Genomic DNA, 13,641 nt, shown 5'->3' with positions numbered 1-13,641 from the left:
CAGAGATCTAAGGGCAAGCTGGCCCTGTAAAGAACCCCCCGCCCCCCTCCAAACCCAAACAACCCACAGCGTCTAGTCGATGAGGCAGACTTGCAGGGACTCCATGGGCGGAGTAGAACTGCCTCTTAGGGGTCCCAGGCTGCAATTCTTCCAGCCAGCAGACTGCCTGGTCTTTCTCCCCAGGAATGGCTGGTGGCCTTGAACTGCCTAGCCTTTTGGGGAGCAGCCTGGAGCCTCACCTGCTGAGCCACTGGGGCTCTGTAGGAAACGCTCCTGGGCCGTTCGCCTAAGCAGTTTCAGAGAGTAGCAGCACCAGGCCAGGAACCCCAAGTTCCTGCCTAGGAAACCCCAAGTCTTTTCCAGTCCAGTGCCCCCCACCCTTGCTGCGACTGCATGCACTCCTCGGAGCTCCTGCCCCCTTCTCCCAGAGGCCTCCAGGGGACTCTGAGTAGAAACAGGCCCCCTGGGGTTTCATCCACTGATGCTTGCCCCCTAGCGATGCTCCCTCACCCCTCGTGGGAGGGAGGTCAATGGCCAGCCCTTTCTTCCAAGAGCTTCTAGTGCACTTGAACCTTGAATGTTTCAGGGAGTAGCTGAGCACATTCATCTGTGGATAGCTCCTACCTCCACAGGTAGCATATTCTAAGGAGCCTCTCCGCTCCCTGAGGGCAGGGTGCCCGCTCATTCTCTGCCAAGGGGCCCAGCACCAGCCTGGCACAGGCACTCAGCCCCAGGGACTTTCTGGCTAAGGAGCCATTGGTTAAGTGCTTCTCCCATCGCTCCTCCTGTCTAGTTCTCTCAGGGCCCCCCTCCCAGGCAGGTCTCCATGTCTGGGCCCATGCCAGCCCTGCAGAGCCTGGCACCCTGTAGCAGTGGGCACCACTCCTCAGCGTGGCCCCTGCCTAGCCTCAGCTCTAAGTGCTGATGTGTGTGATGCCACGTCCACCTATGCCAGCCCTGGGCGGGCAGCAGTCTTGTGTTCTCCTCACCTTACAGAGGAGGGAGCTGGGCACCCCCAAGGAGAGTAACGCTAACATGGAGATGAGACATGCAGACCCAGTGCATGGTGGGGGAACCATAGGGGTGGACACAGTGGGCTCTCCAAGACCTCCCTGCTGCCCTAGGGCACAGGGATTCCTGCGGGGGAGAAAATGTCTTCCATGAGAGCGCAGAGAAGTAGAAGCTGGGGATCCCGTCCCGTCCAGACGCAGGCGGATGGGAGAGAAGATGGAAGGAAGGAGAGAGCTGTAGTGTTCCCAGCATGCTCATGCCAGGTGTGTTCCATTCATTCATTCATTCGATTGTCAACAAACACCTATGACGCACCTAGGGTCCACACCACGGCCTGCTACAGAGACAGCTCGAAGCAAAGCCATGGCCTCCACCTCTGCACAGCCTCCTCGTCCTTGGGAGGAAGAGTTGTCTCAACAGTCCTCCCCTGCACTGGGCCCCAACCAGGAGTTCACACCACCTGCTGTGAGGAGCCCAAAGCTGGCCAGTCCCCTCTTCTGGCCACAGTCTTGCAGGCAGCAGAAAAGATGAGGAAGTTCTGCCTGAGAGTCAGGACGAGATTCCTCTTGTCCCCAGATGGTCCGGGGTGGGACTTCAGGCTCTTCCTGAACGAGAGGAGGCCTGGACGTTCCTGAAGCCTGTGGCCACCAAAAGCTCGCCTCCTCCTTCCTAGCTGTCTCGCCTGGGGCAAGGAATGGAGCCTGTCCCCGTGAGTCCCTGTTCTCACCCAGGAAAGGGTGGTGGTGACAATACTGACCCAGGGGGGAGAGCCAGGGACCCAAAAGAGCACCATGTCTGGGGTTCAGGGTGGGTGACCACTCAGCTTACTCAACAGCAGGGGGATTCCTCCCAGCTCTGCACACACACACACACACACACACACACACACACACACACACACACACACACACTGCGCCCCATGATCCACATCCTAGCAGCTTCACCTCAGACCCCATTCTGCAGTTGGAGAAGCAGAGGCAACTCAGCAGGCAAGACATAGCCAGACTCTCCACTGTAGGCCATTTGGACCAACCTTCTGACACCTGAGAAGCCTCTTTGGGCACAGTGTGGGGGCCCCAAGAATCTCAGTCTCAGCCCCTTTTCCCTTTCACTGAAGTCTTGGCATGTCATAGGACCCCAGGCCCTCAGAAACCCCACTGAGGGGCTTTGCAGATAGGGAACCAAGGCCCTGCAATGGGGCCTGTGCTGAGCTGTAGAAATGCTGGAACCCTGGTGGCACAGTGGTTTATGGGTTGTGCTATTAACCACAAGGTCAGCAGTTCAAACCAACCAGCATCTCCACTGGGGAAAGATGAGACTTTCTACTTTTTAATGAATTGTAGTCTCAGAAACCCACGAGGGCAGTTCTACCCGGTCCCGCAGGGCCTCTGAGTCAGAATCAACTCAATAAGAGTGAGCTTGGGTTTTTTGTTTGTTTAAAAAAAACCCATTTTATTGGGGGGCTTGCACAAATCTTATCACAATCCATACATACATCCATTTTGTCAAGGGGATTTTGTTGTTGTTGTTGTTGGATGTTGAGCTCCTATCGAGGGCTCTGGAAAGGCCCCGGCTGAGAGCTGGGATGTGAACCCAGCCAGATGAATGGCAGGGTGCAGGGAGAGTCAGGCAGACCTCAGGCCAGTGGGGGAAAGTGGATGGGGTGCTCACTCATGAACCTGGCTAGAGTCCACCTCCACCCCTGGCCCAATCTGTAATACTCTAGCTTCTAAGATAGTGCACTTGGTTGCTAACTGCACATCTAGGAGTTCAGGTGGACTGACGAGTACCTCTAAAGAAAGGCCTGGCTGATTTCTGGACAACGAGCCACTGCCAGCTCTGTGAGACGCAGTTCTGCTCTGCCCCATAGAGTTGTCAGGGGTCAGGACTGACCCTCTGTGGCTTTGGCAGCAGTAGGAAGTCGGAGCCGGCTGGGACAAGAATGTCCTTAGGCAGAGAACAAGGCAGTTCAAAGTGTGCCTCTCCGCAGACTCACACCCCAGGCCTTCACTGACTCAACCCCCAACCCAACCCTCTTCCCCACAGCAGCTTCCAGCCCCCAGACAAAGGTAGCACACGTTAGGGTTTCTGAGACTGCTGGAGCAGACAGACAGCCGCAGTTTCTGGCCCAGTGTGGGACAGGCCAGGTGACAGGGATCAGATGTCCTCCAACAGCTTTCCCCCTCCCTTCTCCAGTCCCCCCTGCCCCCACAAAATGGAAGGAGGGGATCTAGGGGGTGGGGCTGTACCCTCCCTAAGTGGAAGTCCCTGGATGAAAAGAACGACCAGCCCATAGCTTAGCAGTTCAAATCCACCGAGAGGGTCCTGAGAAGACAAATTGTGCAATTTCTACCAAGAAGTTAAAGGCTTGAAAACCCTTCCGCAGCGATTCTGCCGGGCACACAAGAGGTCGCCCTGAACCTGCATGGTCCCCCTGCAGCTGAGGACTCAGCGCAGGAAAGGAAGGCGGAGCCCTGGTAGTGATTGACAGGGAGCCTGCGCACTGGACCTAAACCACCCTCCAGAGAGTTAAGGAGAGATCTCAATACGGCGTGGGTGGGCTGGGCTGACAGCGTCTCAAAGACCACAGAGGGTGCCAAGGGACCCCGCCCGGGACTGACCACAGGGAGCCTCTGCCCCGGGTGAATCAGCCTCCCTAGGGAGCCTCAACCGACGTCATGAAGGCCACAGATCGTGACGCACAAGCCGCTGAGTCACCGCTTCTCTCCTCCCGCGACTCTGGCGGCGGAGGTTCCGCCACACACCCGGGGCGCCTAGGCGCCAGCGCTGGGAAACGGGCATGGCTCTCACGCAGGGACACCCACAAACGGTGCACAGGGACACGCCCTGGGGCACACTGGGGCAGCAGTGGCCTGCCCGCCGAGGACGGACGGGGCACGCGCCCAGAGACCCGCTCACCAAAGCCCCGGGTCTCCAGCGCCAGGACCAAGGTGCTGGGACGCCCGCTGCACCCGAGGGAGTACGTAGACTGCTGCGCCAGGTCTCTTCCCAGTTAGCAAACTCTTCAACCTGGAGGGATGTGCCTAGAGGGGATGTCTGGGCAGCCGCTAACTCTGTTTCCCCAGGCAAAAGTCCAGCACTTAAACAGGGTGGCTGAGTGGTTCTCCACTTGAACCTGGCCACGCCGATAGGGCACTCCGGGTTCACCCTTCCTCCACGTTTACACCCGGAGCCTAGAATCGGGCTTACCTGAGACCAGGCTGGCCGCTGGGAACAGCAGCAACAGATGGGGGAATCTGTGTATTTTTTTAATGTGTTTTTTTGGGGGGGGGGTTCTGGCACTGCCCTTTCTGTATACTCTGGGGAACCCTACCAACTGGCTTCCACTGGCAGGGAAACGTTTGCCTTCCAACATTTGTTGCCCGTTTTTCCCGGACGACTGGTGCCGGCATGGATCCCAGAGGGCCCTCTGAAGTCCCCAAACATCCGCACTTCAGAGATAAATGGCAGAGCCTGAAGGGAAGGGATGTCCCCAAGGCCAAGTGGAGCCATGGAGGCCCCCAAAGACGGCGTTCTGCTCCTCTGTGTCAAGCTCCGCCTGGAGACCTTAGCGGTGTGGCCCAACCTTCTCCGCCCGCGGCCCGCCTGGTCTTTGGGGCGCGTGGAGAACCAGCTGCACAGCCCGGACTGGCTGCGGTGCCCTATCGGTCTGGGCTAACTGGGCGGCCGTCACGCTCGATGGCCCCAGTTTGGACATGCAATGGGAATCCGCTTCCAGAAGGTTCCCTTAGGAATCCCTGAAGCGCGCGCCAGCGATCGCACTTCATGCGCGCGGCAGCCGGGACCTTGGGTCCCCAGTAGTAGCGCTGCGGTTGCGAAAACGACAGGTACTTGGCGGCGCCTCTTCCCCCAGTTTGTGTGTCTCCCAGTCACTCCCGCCTGGTCAAAGAGCACCAGGGCCCTCCTGAGACCCTCCCGCCTCCTTCCCTGGCTGCTGGAACCCGCGTCCGTCCGCCATCCGCCAGCACCCGGGACTCTCACCTCGCTCCTCTTTCCTCGCGCTCTTTCCTGCTGGCCAGTGTAGGGCGCAGTGGGGCGGAGAAGGTTGCCTGAGGACGTTGGGCGGGTCTGGAGTTAACTGGGGTCTCAGCGACACCTTCTTGGACACATTAGAGGCTTCTGTCTCAGCCACGGACTTTTCCCTTTGGGGCCGCTCGCCAGGGGACCGAGGGATGTGCCAGTCCCTGGGTGCTTGGATGACCGTTTGCACATCGTAGCGAGAGGGGGAGGTGCAGGCTGCGCGTCTGGAGCCGCTGCCCTGGGGCCTGGCGACTGCCACCCCAGCGCGGCACTGGCCACCGTGGGCTGTGGCTGGGAGGGCTTGCTGGCCGGAGGAGCAAGGTGGACCTTCACCCCTCTGAAGGCACTGTTTGAAAGAAAGACTTATTATTAATCTCGTGGCGGCGCCGCAGCCCAGTGCGGGCAAGATGTGAGGCGCCCACGGTGTTGGTCCACTCAGGATTTACGGCGCGATGGCAGTGTTTTGTTTTGTTTTTAAATCACTACGTAGTAAGTGACTCGATTGTCTAATCTGATAACCCTCTTTCTTAACCTCAGTGTAGGGTAGGGTGCAAAGCTTTGGAACGATTCCTGGGGAACCCAGGAAGCTGTGGGCTCACTTGGCCAGATGGCGCCCACCCGGCAGGAGGCGTCCAGACGCAGCAAACTTCTCAGGACCTTTCTATTCGTCCAAAACCCCGTATTTCAGCACAGGCCTTTGGGCTTCCTGAGCTGGACTTCGGGGTGGGGGCAAGGGGGAGTGTGAGGGTGCCCTGGACTGGGAGGCCTGATAGTGCAGGGGCTCCAGGTACCAGCAGCATACTCTCCTGTTGCCCTTCCCTAGTTTCCGTTGCCTGGCTCAGAGAGGTATGCGGCGGGGATGCTGTAGAGCCTGCCTGCTCTCCCTGCCCACTGAGCTGTGCCAGCTTCAGGCAGTCACACACAACCGCCTGCCCCGTTAGGACTCATTGCTTGGGACCCCGGTTTGGGGTAGTCCTCAAAGATGTCTGAACCCCAGGCAAGGGTTGGGAGTGCCAGCCTCCCCTGACCCCTAGCAGAAGTTGTGAATTTCCAACTCAAGTCTCCATTTGCCACTCAAGCCAAAATGCACAGAACCACTGGGAGAAAAGGGGCTGAGGCGGAGGGCTCAGGCCTAAACCCCCGGGGGAACAAAGTATGTCCAGCCCAGCTCAACCCAGGCCGCCTTCTCTCCAAAATGGAAGTCCTCAGGGACCTGTTTGAAGTGTTAGGCTTCACCGCAGGCCTTAGGTCCATAGCACAACACCTACAGCCCCAGGCTTTGGGGGACTCCTGGGTCTCTGGGTCAGCGGTGGTTTCTGACACAGCCTGGAGTCCGCCTGGTGCAAAGGCCGCTCTGTCGCAGTAACTCCACTGACCCGTCACAGCACGGGCTCCTAGGCGCTGTGAAGCCTTCGGACATCTTCTGAAACAACTTTTAAAAAAATTGCTCCCCACCGTAAGATTTCGTGCAAAAGGATGCTTTTCAGTATATACGCCATGCTGCTAACGGTAGCCAGCCAGACTCCCTAGTGTGCTACGTTGAAATTTCCACCTCAAGAACTGCATATTATGCAAAAGGTGAAGGGCAATAAAGAAATCATTGTACAAGTGGATAGATTTAAAATAATACCAGGACTTTAATCCAAGACCCCTGTGTCTCCGGGAAAGAACTCGGTCCTTTAGACCTGACCGGTCTGGCTTGGGCAGTTAACCTACCGAAGGCTGTGCGCTATGGAAATTTACAAAGTAGAAAATTAAAAGCATCTTCCTCCCTCCGCAAAACGGACCTGGGATCGCCAGCCCCCAGCACAGCAGAGCCTCCTACTGCGGATCTTTCCACAGTCACCCCGGGCTCTTTCTGCTTGTAGTCCCAGCTCTCGGGTGTCTTGGTGGGTTTCACGCCTACAAAAACACACCCCGATTCTTAACTACATTCTACCACCACTCGGGCGGAGTTTTACCCAGTTCCTGGTGTGTGTGAAGTGTGTTGGGCACTGCGTTTAATTCGGGAAATCCGGAGCGGCCCCTCCATTGAGCCCCAGGAGCTCCTAGACGGGGAGAGCACCGCCAATCAGGCCCAGAGCGCTAACTGCTCCTAACGAAAACCTGAGCGCACCCAACCGAAAGCGAAAGAGGAGGCAGCGGGTTGCTCCCCGCAGCTGGTCCGCGAGCCTGGGGCCCCGGCCAGGCCCTGGTGTTGGGAGCAAGCGCCCGGCCAGGCCCTGAGTATTGGGAACAAGAGGCCGGTGTTTGGCCTCGGGGAAGCTCATCGCTCCGCCGTGAAACATCGGGTCTCGAAATCGGCGGCGTGCATCCGGGGCCTAAGAAGCGCGCTCTGGCTCCCTGGGACTGTACGGACCACAGACCGAAGCACAGAGGCAGAGAGGCAGAAGAGCAGACCAGGGACACCGGTGGCGCGGGGATTGCAGCAGGCGAGGACATGGCATGGCAATTTCGGAAAAACTGAGAGGGGCTCTCCCCTCACCCTCTTTGTATGGATGGGAAAGTGGAGGCCCAGGAGTGGGACTGGGTGTCTGCAGCCACTGATGATTTCTCACCCCCTCTTGGGACATCACTGGCTGAGAAGCTAGGCGTTTCTCTGGCTGTTAGATGCTGGCACAGCGGCAGGCCCAAGCAGAGGAGCACCCAGGCAGCAGCAGCAGAGGTGCCCCGAGGCTGGGGGTCTGGAGTCTCCCTTCCAGCTCATCTCATCCGGCAGAGCCATGAACTCCAAAGTCATATAGGAAGTCCTGGGCTCTGAGCCACCTACTGTGGGCCGAGTGTTGGAGAGTCTGGCCCTGCCTCTGCCTCTTCCTCCCCCAGCTCTTGGGCACCAAAGTCTGGATGCCTTCTTCCTGAATTGACTTGCTCTCTTAAGTACACACTCTCATGAGGTGGGAGGGGATCTTTGCCAATGTGTGCCTCAGTTCCCCTGCTTGCAGACTTTCCAGAGTGAACTCCAGGGGCCTTCCTCCCAGAAAGCAGGGCCTCACCTGTAGTTACTCAGTCCCCTCATTCTGAACCCTTCCCCCAAGGGCCGGAACTCATTTCCTGGGCAGGGCAGCCCGGGGGGAAAGAGGTGGAAGAATAAACCTGGAAACTTGGGGTAGTTGAGTGTACCTTTGCCCTGAGCAGCTCCCAACTTAGGCAGCAGTAGGCCCAGAGGGAGGAGGGGGGTGACTGTCAGTGAATTGGGGCTGACTTTCACTCAACCTGGGGCCCATGTCCCTGCTCAGAGCAGTAGCAGGGACCTGGCCAGCCCAGTTCTTGGAGTCATGAGTTCAGGGTCCCAACAGCATAGAGGCGGTGGACAGAAATTCACTTGAGGGAGGCTCTGATCTTTACTCCTGTAAAAGACCCATGGAGACCCTTTTAAGTGTCACCCAGGATGAAGTCCCACTGTGAGTTCTAGGCAGGTCAAGTAGTGGACCCTTGCCCTCAGTTGCACTAGCTATGGCTGGGGCGGAGGAGGAGGTCCAGGCTGGCCCTGGGAGCCTGCCTTTCCCCTTCCCTGTGGGCCCAGAGGCACCTGACATTTTCTAAGCAAGGTCTTGGGGACCATTCGAATTCTGCTTTGACTAACACCTGACCAAGCAGGAGTCAATTTCAGAGGTAGTCAATTTCCTTAAACTACGGGAAACTCAGTGCTGTGGGTATAAAAATCACACAGGTCCCCTGGCTTTGCACAATAAGTCCCCAGGTACACCCCACCCCTCCCCCGACCACCACCACCAATCTGTGACTTACTGGAGAACTCTGCAGCCCTGAAAGGCAGGGACAAGGAGGGGCCCGAGTGATGGCAGGAGGAGGGAGCCTGAGTCCTGGGGCCTGTGGACAGCAGGGCCCCTTGGAAGACTGGTCTGAGGGCCTGGGGCTGGACAAGCAAGGTGGAGTGATTGAGAAATAGACCCTGCTGGCTCTTTCTCCATCTGCCCTGTGGGCTTGGGAGTGTGTGGCTATGTGTGAGGGCCCAGAAGTGTGTGTGCTTGGTGTGTGTCTACATTGGCCCACGAGGTAGATGTGGGTTGTGTGTGTGTGTGTGTGTGTGTATGTACTGCAAATGTAGGCAAGCATTTGACCGGGTATATTGGTGGGTATCAAGAGCTACCCTGCATGAGCTTGAGCCTGCAGAAGAGGGAGTGTGAATCGGGCTCATCACAGCTGTTTGGAAGGTTATTCAGCTGGCCAGGCCACTCCATGGAAGGTGGAGCAGCAGTGCCGATCTGGGGCCTCTTAGGAAAGGTTCATGTCACTAGGGGCCCAAGACCGAGGCCTCAAATGGACCCCTAGGACTACCTTTGGGGTGTGGGGGTCTCCGCTCTCCTCCCTTCCAAATCTGAGCTCCCTAGTGAACACCGATTCTGTGGATGAAGAGAAACCCAAGCGGCTCAGCCTCAGTCAGCCCTTGGCAGTCCCTCCGAGGAAAACTCGCTGTGCTTTGAGGCCGCAGGCCAGCGTCGTTCAAGGGGGATTGGAGGTCATTTAGGCCAGCTCCCTCGAGTTCCCTGCAGTTCCAAAGTCTAACCGAAACCCCTCTTCCCACGGCCCCTCTTCGCCTAGAACCCACCGGCTTCCTGCCACCCCGCCCATCTCTAAACTATTGTTCGGAAACCAGCTCTCTCCGAAGTTGTCGGAGGAAGAGACGCCAGGACACCCTGCACCGCCCCCCTTCCCGTGCGGAGCTGCGCTCCCAAGGACCCGGAATCGACTCGCCAGGTCCCAGCCATCTCCAGGCCCGCAACGGGATTCGGCCGCGGTGCGTAGGCTTCAAGCGTGCGCCCCAGAAACCGTGCTCGCTCGCCCTCTCCACACCGCCCCTCCCGCACCTGCGATGTCCCCACCTGTGGCGCTGCAGCAGGAGCCCCCTGGCCGGAGGGGAACAAGACTCCTGCAGCCCCGAGCGCCTCGCCGCTGGTCCGGCGGAAGCCGGGAGCCGGTGCGCTACTGCCGGTTCGAGACGGGTCCCGTGGGTAGCGCAAAGCGAGCGGCTTGGGGGAAACAGCGACCAGATCAATTCGAGTTTAAAAGTCCAACGCTGCGCATCGCAGGCCAAGAGGTAGAAGGGGCAGGGCCGATCCCCGGAGCTCCACAGAGCGAGCGATCCATCCCAATTCCCTAGCCGAATCAACCGCCGCTCAGACGCCCGCGCCTCCCCAGCCATTGGCCTCCTGCCTCCGGGACCCCGAGCTTCGGTCCCCAGCCCCGTAGGGACCCGCGCGGGCACTCACCGTAGCAGGGGACCTGCAAGGCCGCGTTGTGACCGCCGCTGCCTTCCGGAAGCTTGAGGCTGCCGTCCGGGGGCGTCTTGCAGGAGCCTCGCTGCAAGTAGAGGTGCGGCTGCTGCGTGGGCGCCTGCGGCTGCGGCTGGGGCTGCGGCGGGGCCGGCGGCGGGGCCGGCGGCTGCGGCTGCGGCGGGAACTTGTTAAAGGAGCCCCGCGGCCCGGCGCCACTCTCCAGGGGGGGCGCCAGGTCCGGCTGCCCCGCGCCGCCGTAGCGAGCCCTGCTCTTGGCGTCCCCGAAGCCTGGCCCTTTGGCGGCGGCTGACAGAAAAGTGGAGCCGAACTTGTCGCCGCCGGGGAATGCCCTAAAAGGCGACGAGCCCTCCCGGCTCTGCGACACCGGGCTGTAGTAGGCGTCCATGGCAGCGGCCGGCGACTCGCAGTACGAGACGCAAGTCTCCGCATTCATGCCTGGCGGGCGCGGGCGGCGGGTGGGGGCGCGAGCCGAGCGCGAGGACGCCGCAGCGCGCCTGGACCGGGAGTTTGGCGAGGCGAGGCGAGGCGAGGAGGCGGTGGCTGTGCGCTCCGCTGGCCCGCTAGCTCGCTCCCTCCTCCCCTTCCACGCCCGCCTCGCCCCCCTTCTCTCCTCCCTCCCCACAGCTGGCCCAGGGAAAGAGCAGAGGGCTGTAAAAAGATTCAGATGTTTCGGAAAGTTGACCAGATCTCCCAAACCCACTTAAGGGTTTGAAGGGTGAGGGGTGGGGGGCAGTTTTTTTTCCCCTTTCCCTCCCCTGACTCGCTCCTTCCTTCTCCCCACCTCCCTCTTTCTCCCTACTCTCTTTGCTACCACCCCTACCCCTCCTCCCCTCTCTCTTAAAGAGTGGCTACTAACTCGCTGGCGGCTGGATTCCACCCGGAGGCGCCTGAGGGCCTTTCCGATCCCAGGCGGAGCCGGGGAGGTGCCTGGACTCCCCCCCACTCCGGGCTCCCTAGGCTCCGTTCGGAAATTGGCTAGCCCCAGCTTTGGCCTGGGGGCGAGGGGCGGGGGTACGCACACAACATTTTAGTGACTGGTTTAAAAACCAAAAGGTTTTGACATCCGTTGGCCTCGGGTGCCTGCGAGTCGCTGGGCCTTTCTGCACCGACTTGGCGACGCAGCTGTTGGGAAGCAGGCTTCCCACGATACCATTTCCTCATTCCCAAACGCCTCCCCGTTCCAACAGAGAGTTTTTACACCCGCCGCTGTCGCCTTGGGCAGGTCATCTTTACATCTTGTTCATGACACCCTACCCCACCCCTCCTCCATCCAAGGACCTTTAACAATCTCGGTGAGGGGGAGGCCCGGGAGGGGCCTGGAGGCACCCAACCTTGTGGAAGCCCTGGGCTGGGCCCAGCTCCTGCCGCTTTAGAGCTTTACCCCGCTCCCCCTCCAGGGACAGGGTAGCCCACATCGAGGGCAAATGGATTTCTGGCTGGTAAAGTTGGAAGACAGGAGTTCAGAGACCCGCTAGCCTCGCCCTATCATCGCGGTCACTTGTTAACCGCCTGGCACAGTCTTTGGCCACCCTGGCCTTCTGGTCCCCAACTATGAACAGAAAGGCTTGGGTTTCCACGGGTGCAATTTCATATGCTGTTCAATTTCACTAAGGGTCCAGCAAGCTAGTTAGTCATTGCTTGTCCCCACAACTCTGATGGCTGGTGCCTGGGCCACTCCCACCCCCTCAACTCTCCTAGGCGCAAACAAGCAGAGGCTCCGACAGAGAGGTGCAGTCACCTGGTCGAGGTCACACAGCCAGGAAGTAACAGGTTTGGAGCACAACCGGACGCTAGTCATTTCAGGGACAAGCAACTCCGACCTGGAAGATTGCGAGGGGAAAATAGCTGGGTCTTGTAACCCAGCTGTGGAGTGGCTGCAGATCGGGTGGAGATCAGTTAGAAAAGCGTGCACAAAACCACAGGGAAAATCCATGGATCAAGGACATGCCTCCAGGGAGCTGGGAATGCGTGAGAAGTGAAGGGGAAAAGAGAACCGGGCCTGAGCGCCCCAATATAGAAACGTTAGTCCATCAAGGGCACCCAAGGCTCCCCAAAGGGAAAAAGTATCTGGGGCTCCTGCTTCTACACACAATCTCATCCGGCCTAATCCTCTCCCCTGCTCTGCCCTTGGTATCCCTGGTCCTTGCTGGCCGCCGACCACGCGCTCCCAACATCTGGTTCCCATTGACCGCTTACCTTGAAGTGCTGGTTAATAAAGATATTCCCCAAACCATGGCGGCCAGGGGGCCCTGCAAGCCTGAGCCCCACCCCCGCCACTCTGCGGGACCTGCACCTCTCCACCCATGGACTGAAACCTCCTGAGCGCTAGGGTGCTAAAGGCAGCCTTGCACGGAGTCGGCTCCTTCTCCCCAGCCTCCAGCAAGCGTCTGACAACACAGGTATTATTTCCATACCCACTCTACAGATGGGCACACTGAGACTCAAACAGCTCACAGTGTGGGGCAGGGGGGCGCGGCTATCTTTCTAAATGTCCCTGTCCCGCAGTTTTCCCACAGTACTCAGAGCCTGCCAAGATCTCTCGCATGCCCTGTGCACCATTGCAAAGGTGCATTTCCTCCACCAACTAGGAATTCCACCAGAGCTACCCACAGCCCCACACCCATTGGGATTTTGTCTGGTTAAATCTTTGGACTTCATCCTAGAGGGTCTCATCTCTCATAGCCCTACGAGTCATTTCCTGCTCCGCTGTCCCAGAATGTGTCTCTCCGTTCCATGTCTGGCTGTCTCCTCTCTGCCTTACAACTCGGAGACTCCCGGTGGACAGCCAGCAACACAGCAGTAACCCAGCACATACTTGTGGAATAAAAGATTAAGGTCGTCCCATTGGAAGCCCTTGGCTTCTTCCACTGCCCAGAGAGGTTTTAGTCATCTGGAGCCGAGGCCAATGGGTCTCCAGGAATCCAGAAGAAAATTAAGAGTGAATCAAGTCTCCCACGCACTCCCCCCAGGTGTGTGCTGCTCCGAAAGCAGGGGTCAGGACGCATCCTGTTTGACCCAGCCTGGCACATAGCAGGTGCTCATGAAGGGTGTGTTAAGTGAATAACTGAAAGCGCAGTGTGGTTTCCCAGGGCGTTGGAGGCTTTTTGACCCGAGAGGAACTGACAAATAGCTAGGGTTAGAAGCTCCTGGAAGCTGCCTGCAGGCGCCCAGAGCGTGATGCCACCCCTTCCCTGTTCCTGGTTTAGCTCGAAGGGAAAGCCCTGCAGGAGGGGATGCCCTAGGATGGCGGGGGGAGTTACTCAGGGCAGGTAGAGCCTCATTCTCCAGTGACCCTGCGCCATGCTCACTCTGGGCAGAGAAAAGGCGGCCTGCC

General features: G+C 58.9%; 1 protein-coding gene across 1 annotated transcript in view; it reads right to left on the bottom strand.

The window, feature by feature from the left end:
- Positions 1–10,946, bottom strand: part of ALX4 (ALX homeobox 4) — a 45,768-nt gene extending 34,822 nt beyond the window's left edge. Inside the window, exon 1 of the mRNA XM_075545849.1 lies at positions 10,281–10,946. Within this exon, the coding sequence (XP_075401964.1) occupies positions 10,281–10,740 (460 nt within the window). The 5' untranslated portion in view covers positions 10,741–10,946. The remainder of the gene's footprint in view (positions 1–10,280) is intronic.
- Positions 10,947–13,641: the final 2,695 nt, after the last annotated feature.

This window comes from Tenrec ecaudatus, chromosome 4, assembly GCF_050624435.1.
Source record: "Tenrec ecaudatus isolate mTenEca1 chromosome 4, mTenEca1.hap1, whole genome shotgun sequence".
Lineage (NCBI taxonomy): Eukaryota > Metazoa > Chordata > Mammalia > Afrosoricida > Tenrecidae > Tenrec > Tenrec ecaudatus.
Note: the sequence above shows the minus strand (reverse complement) of the source record. Positions and strands in the feature narration are given on the sequence as shown.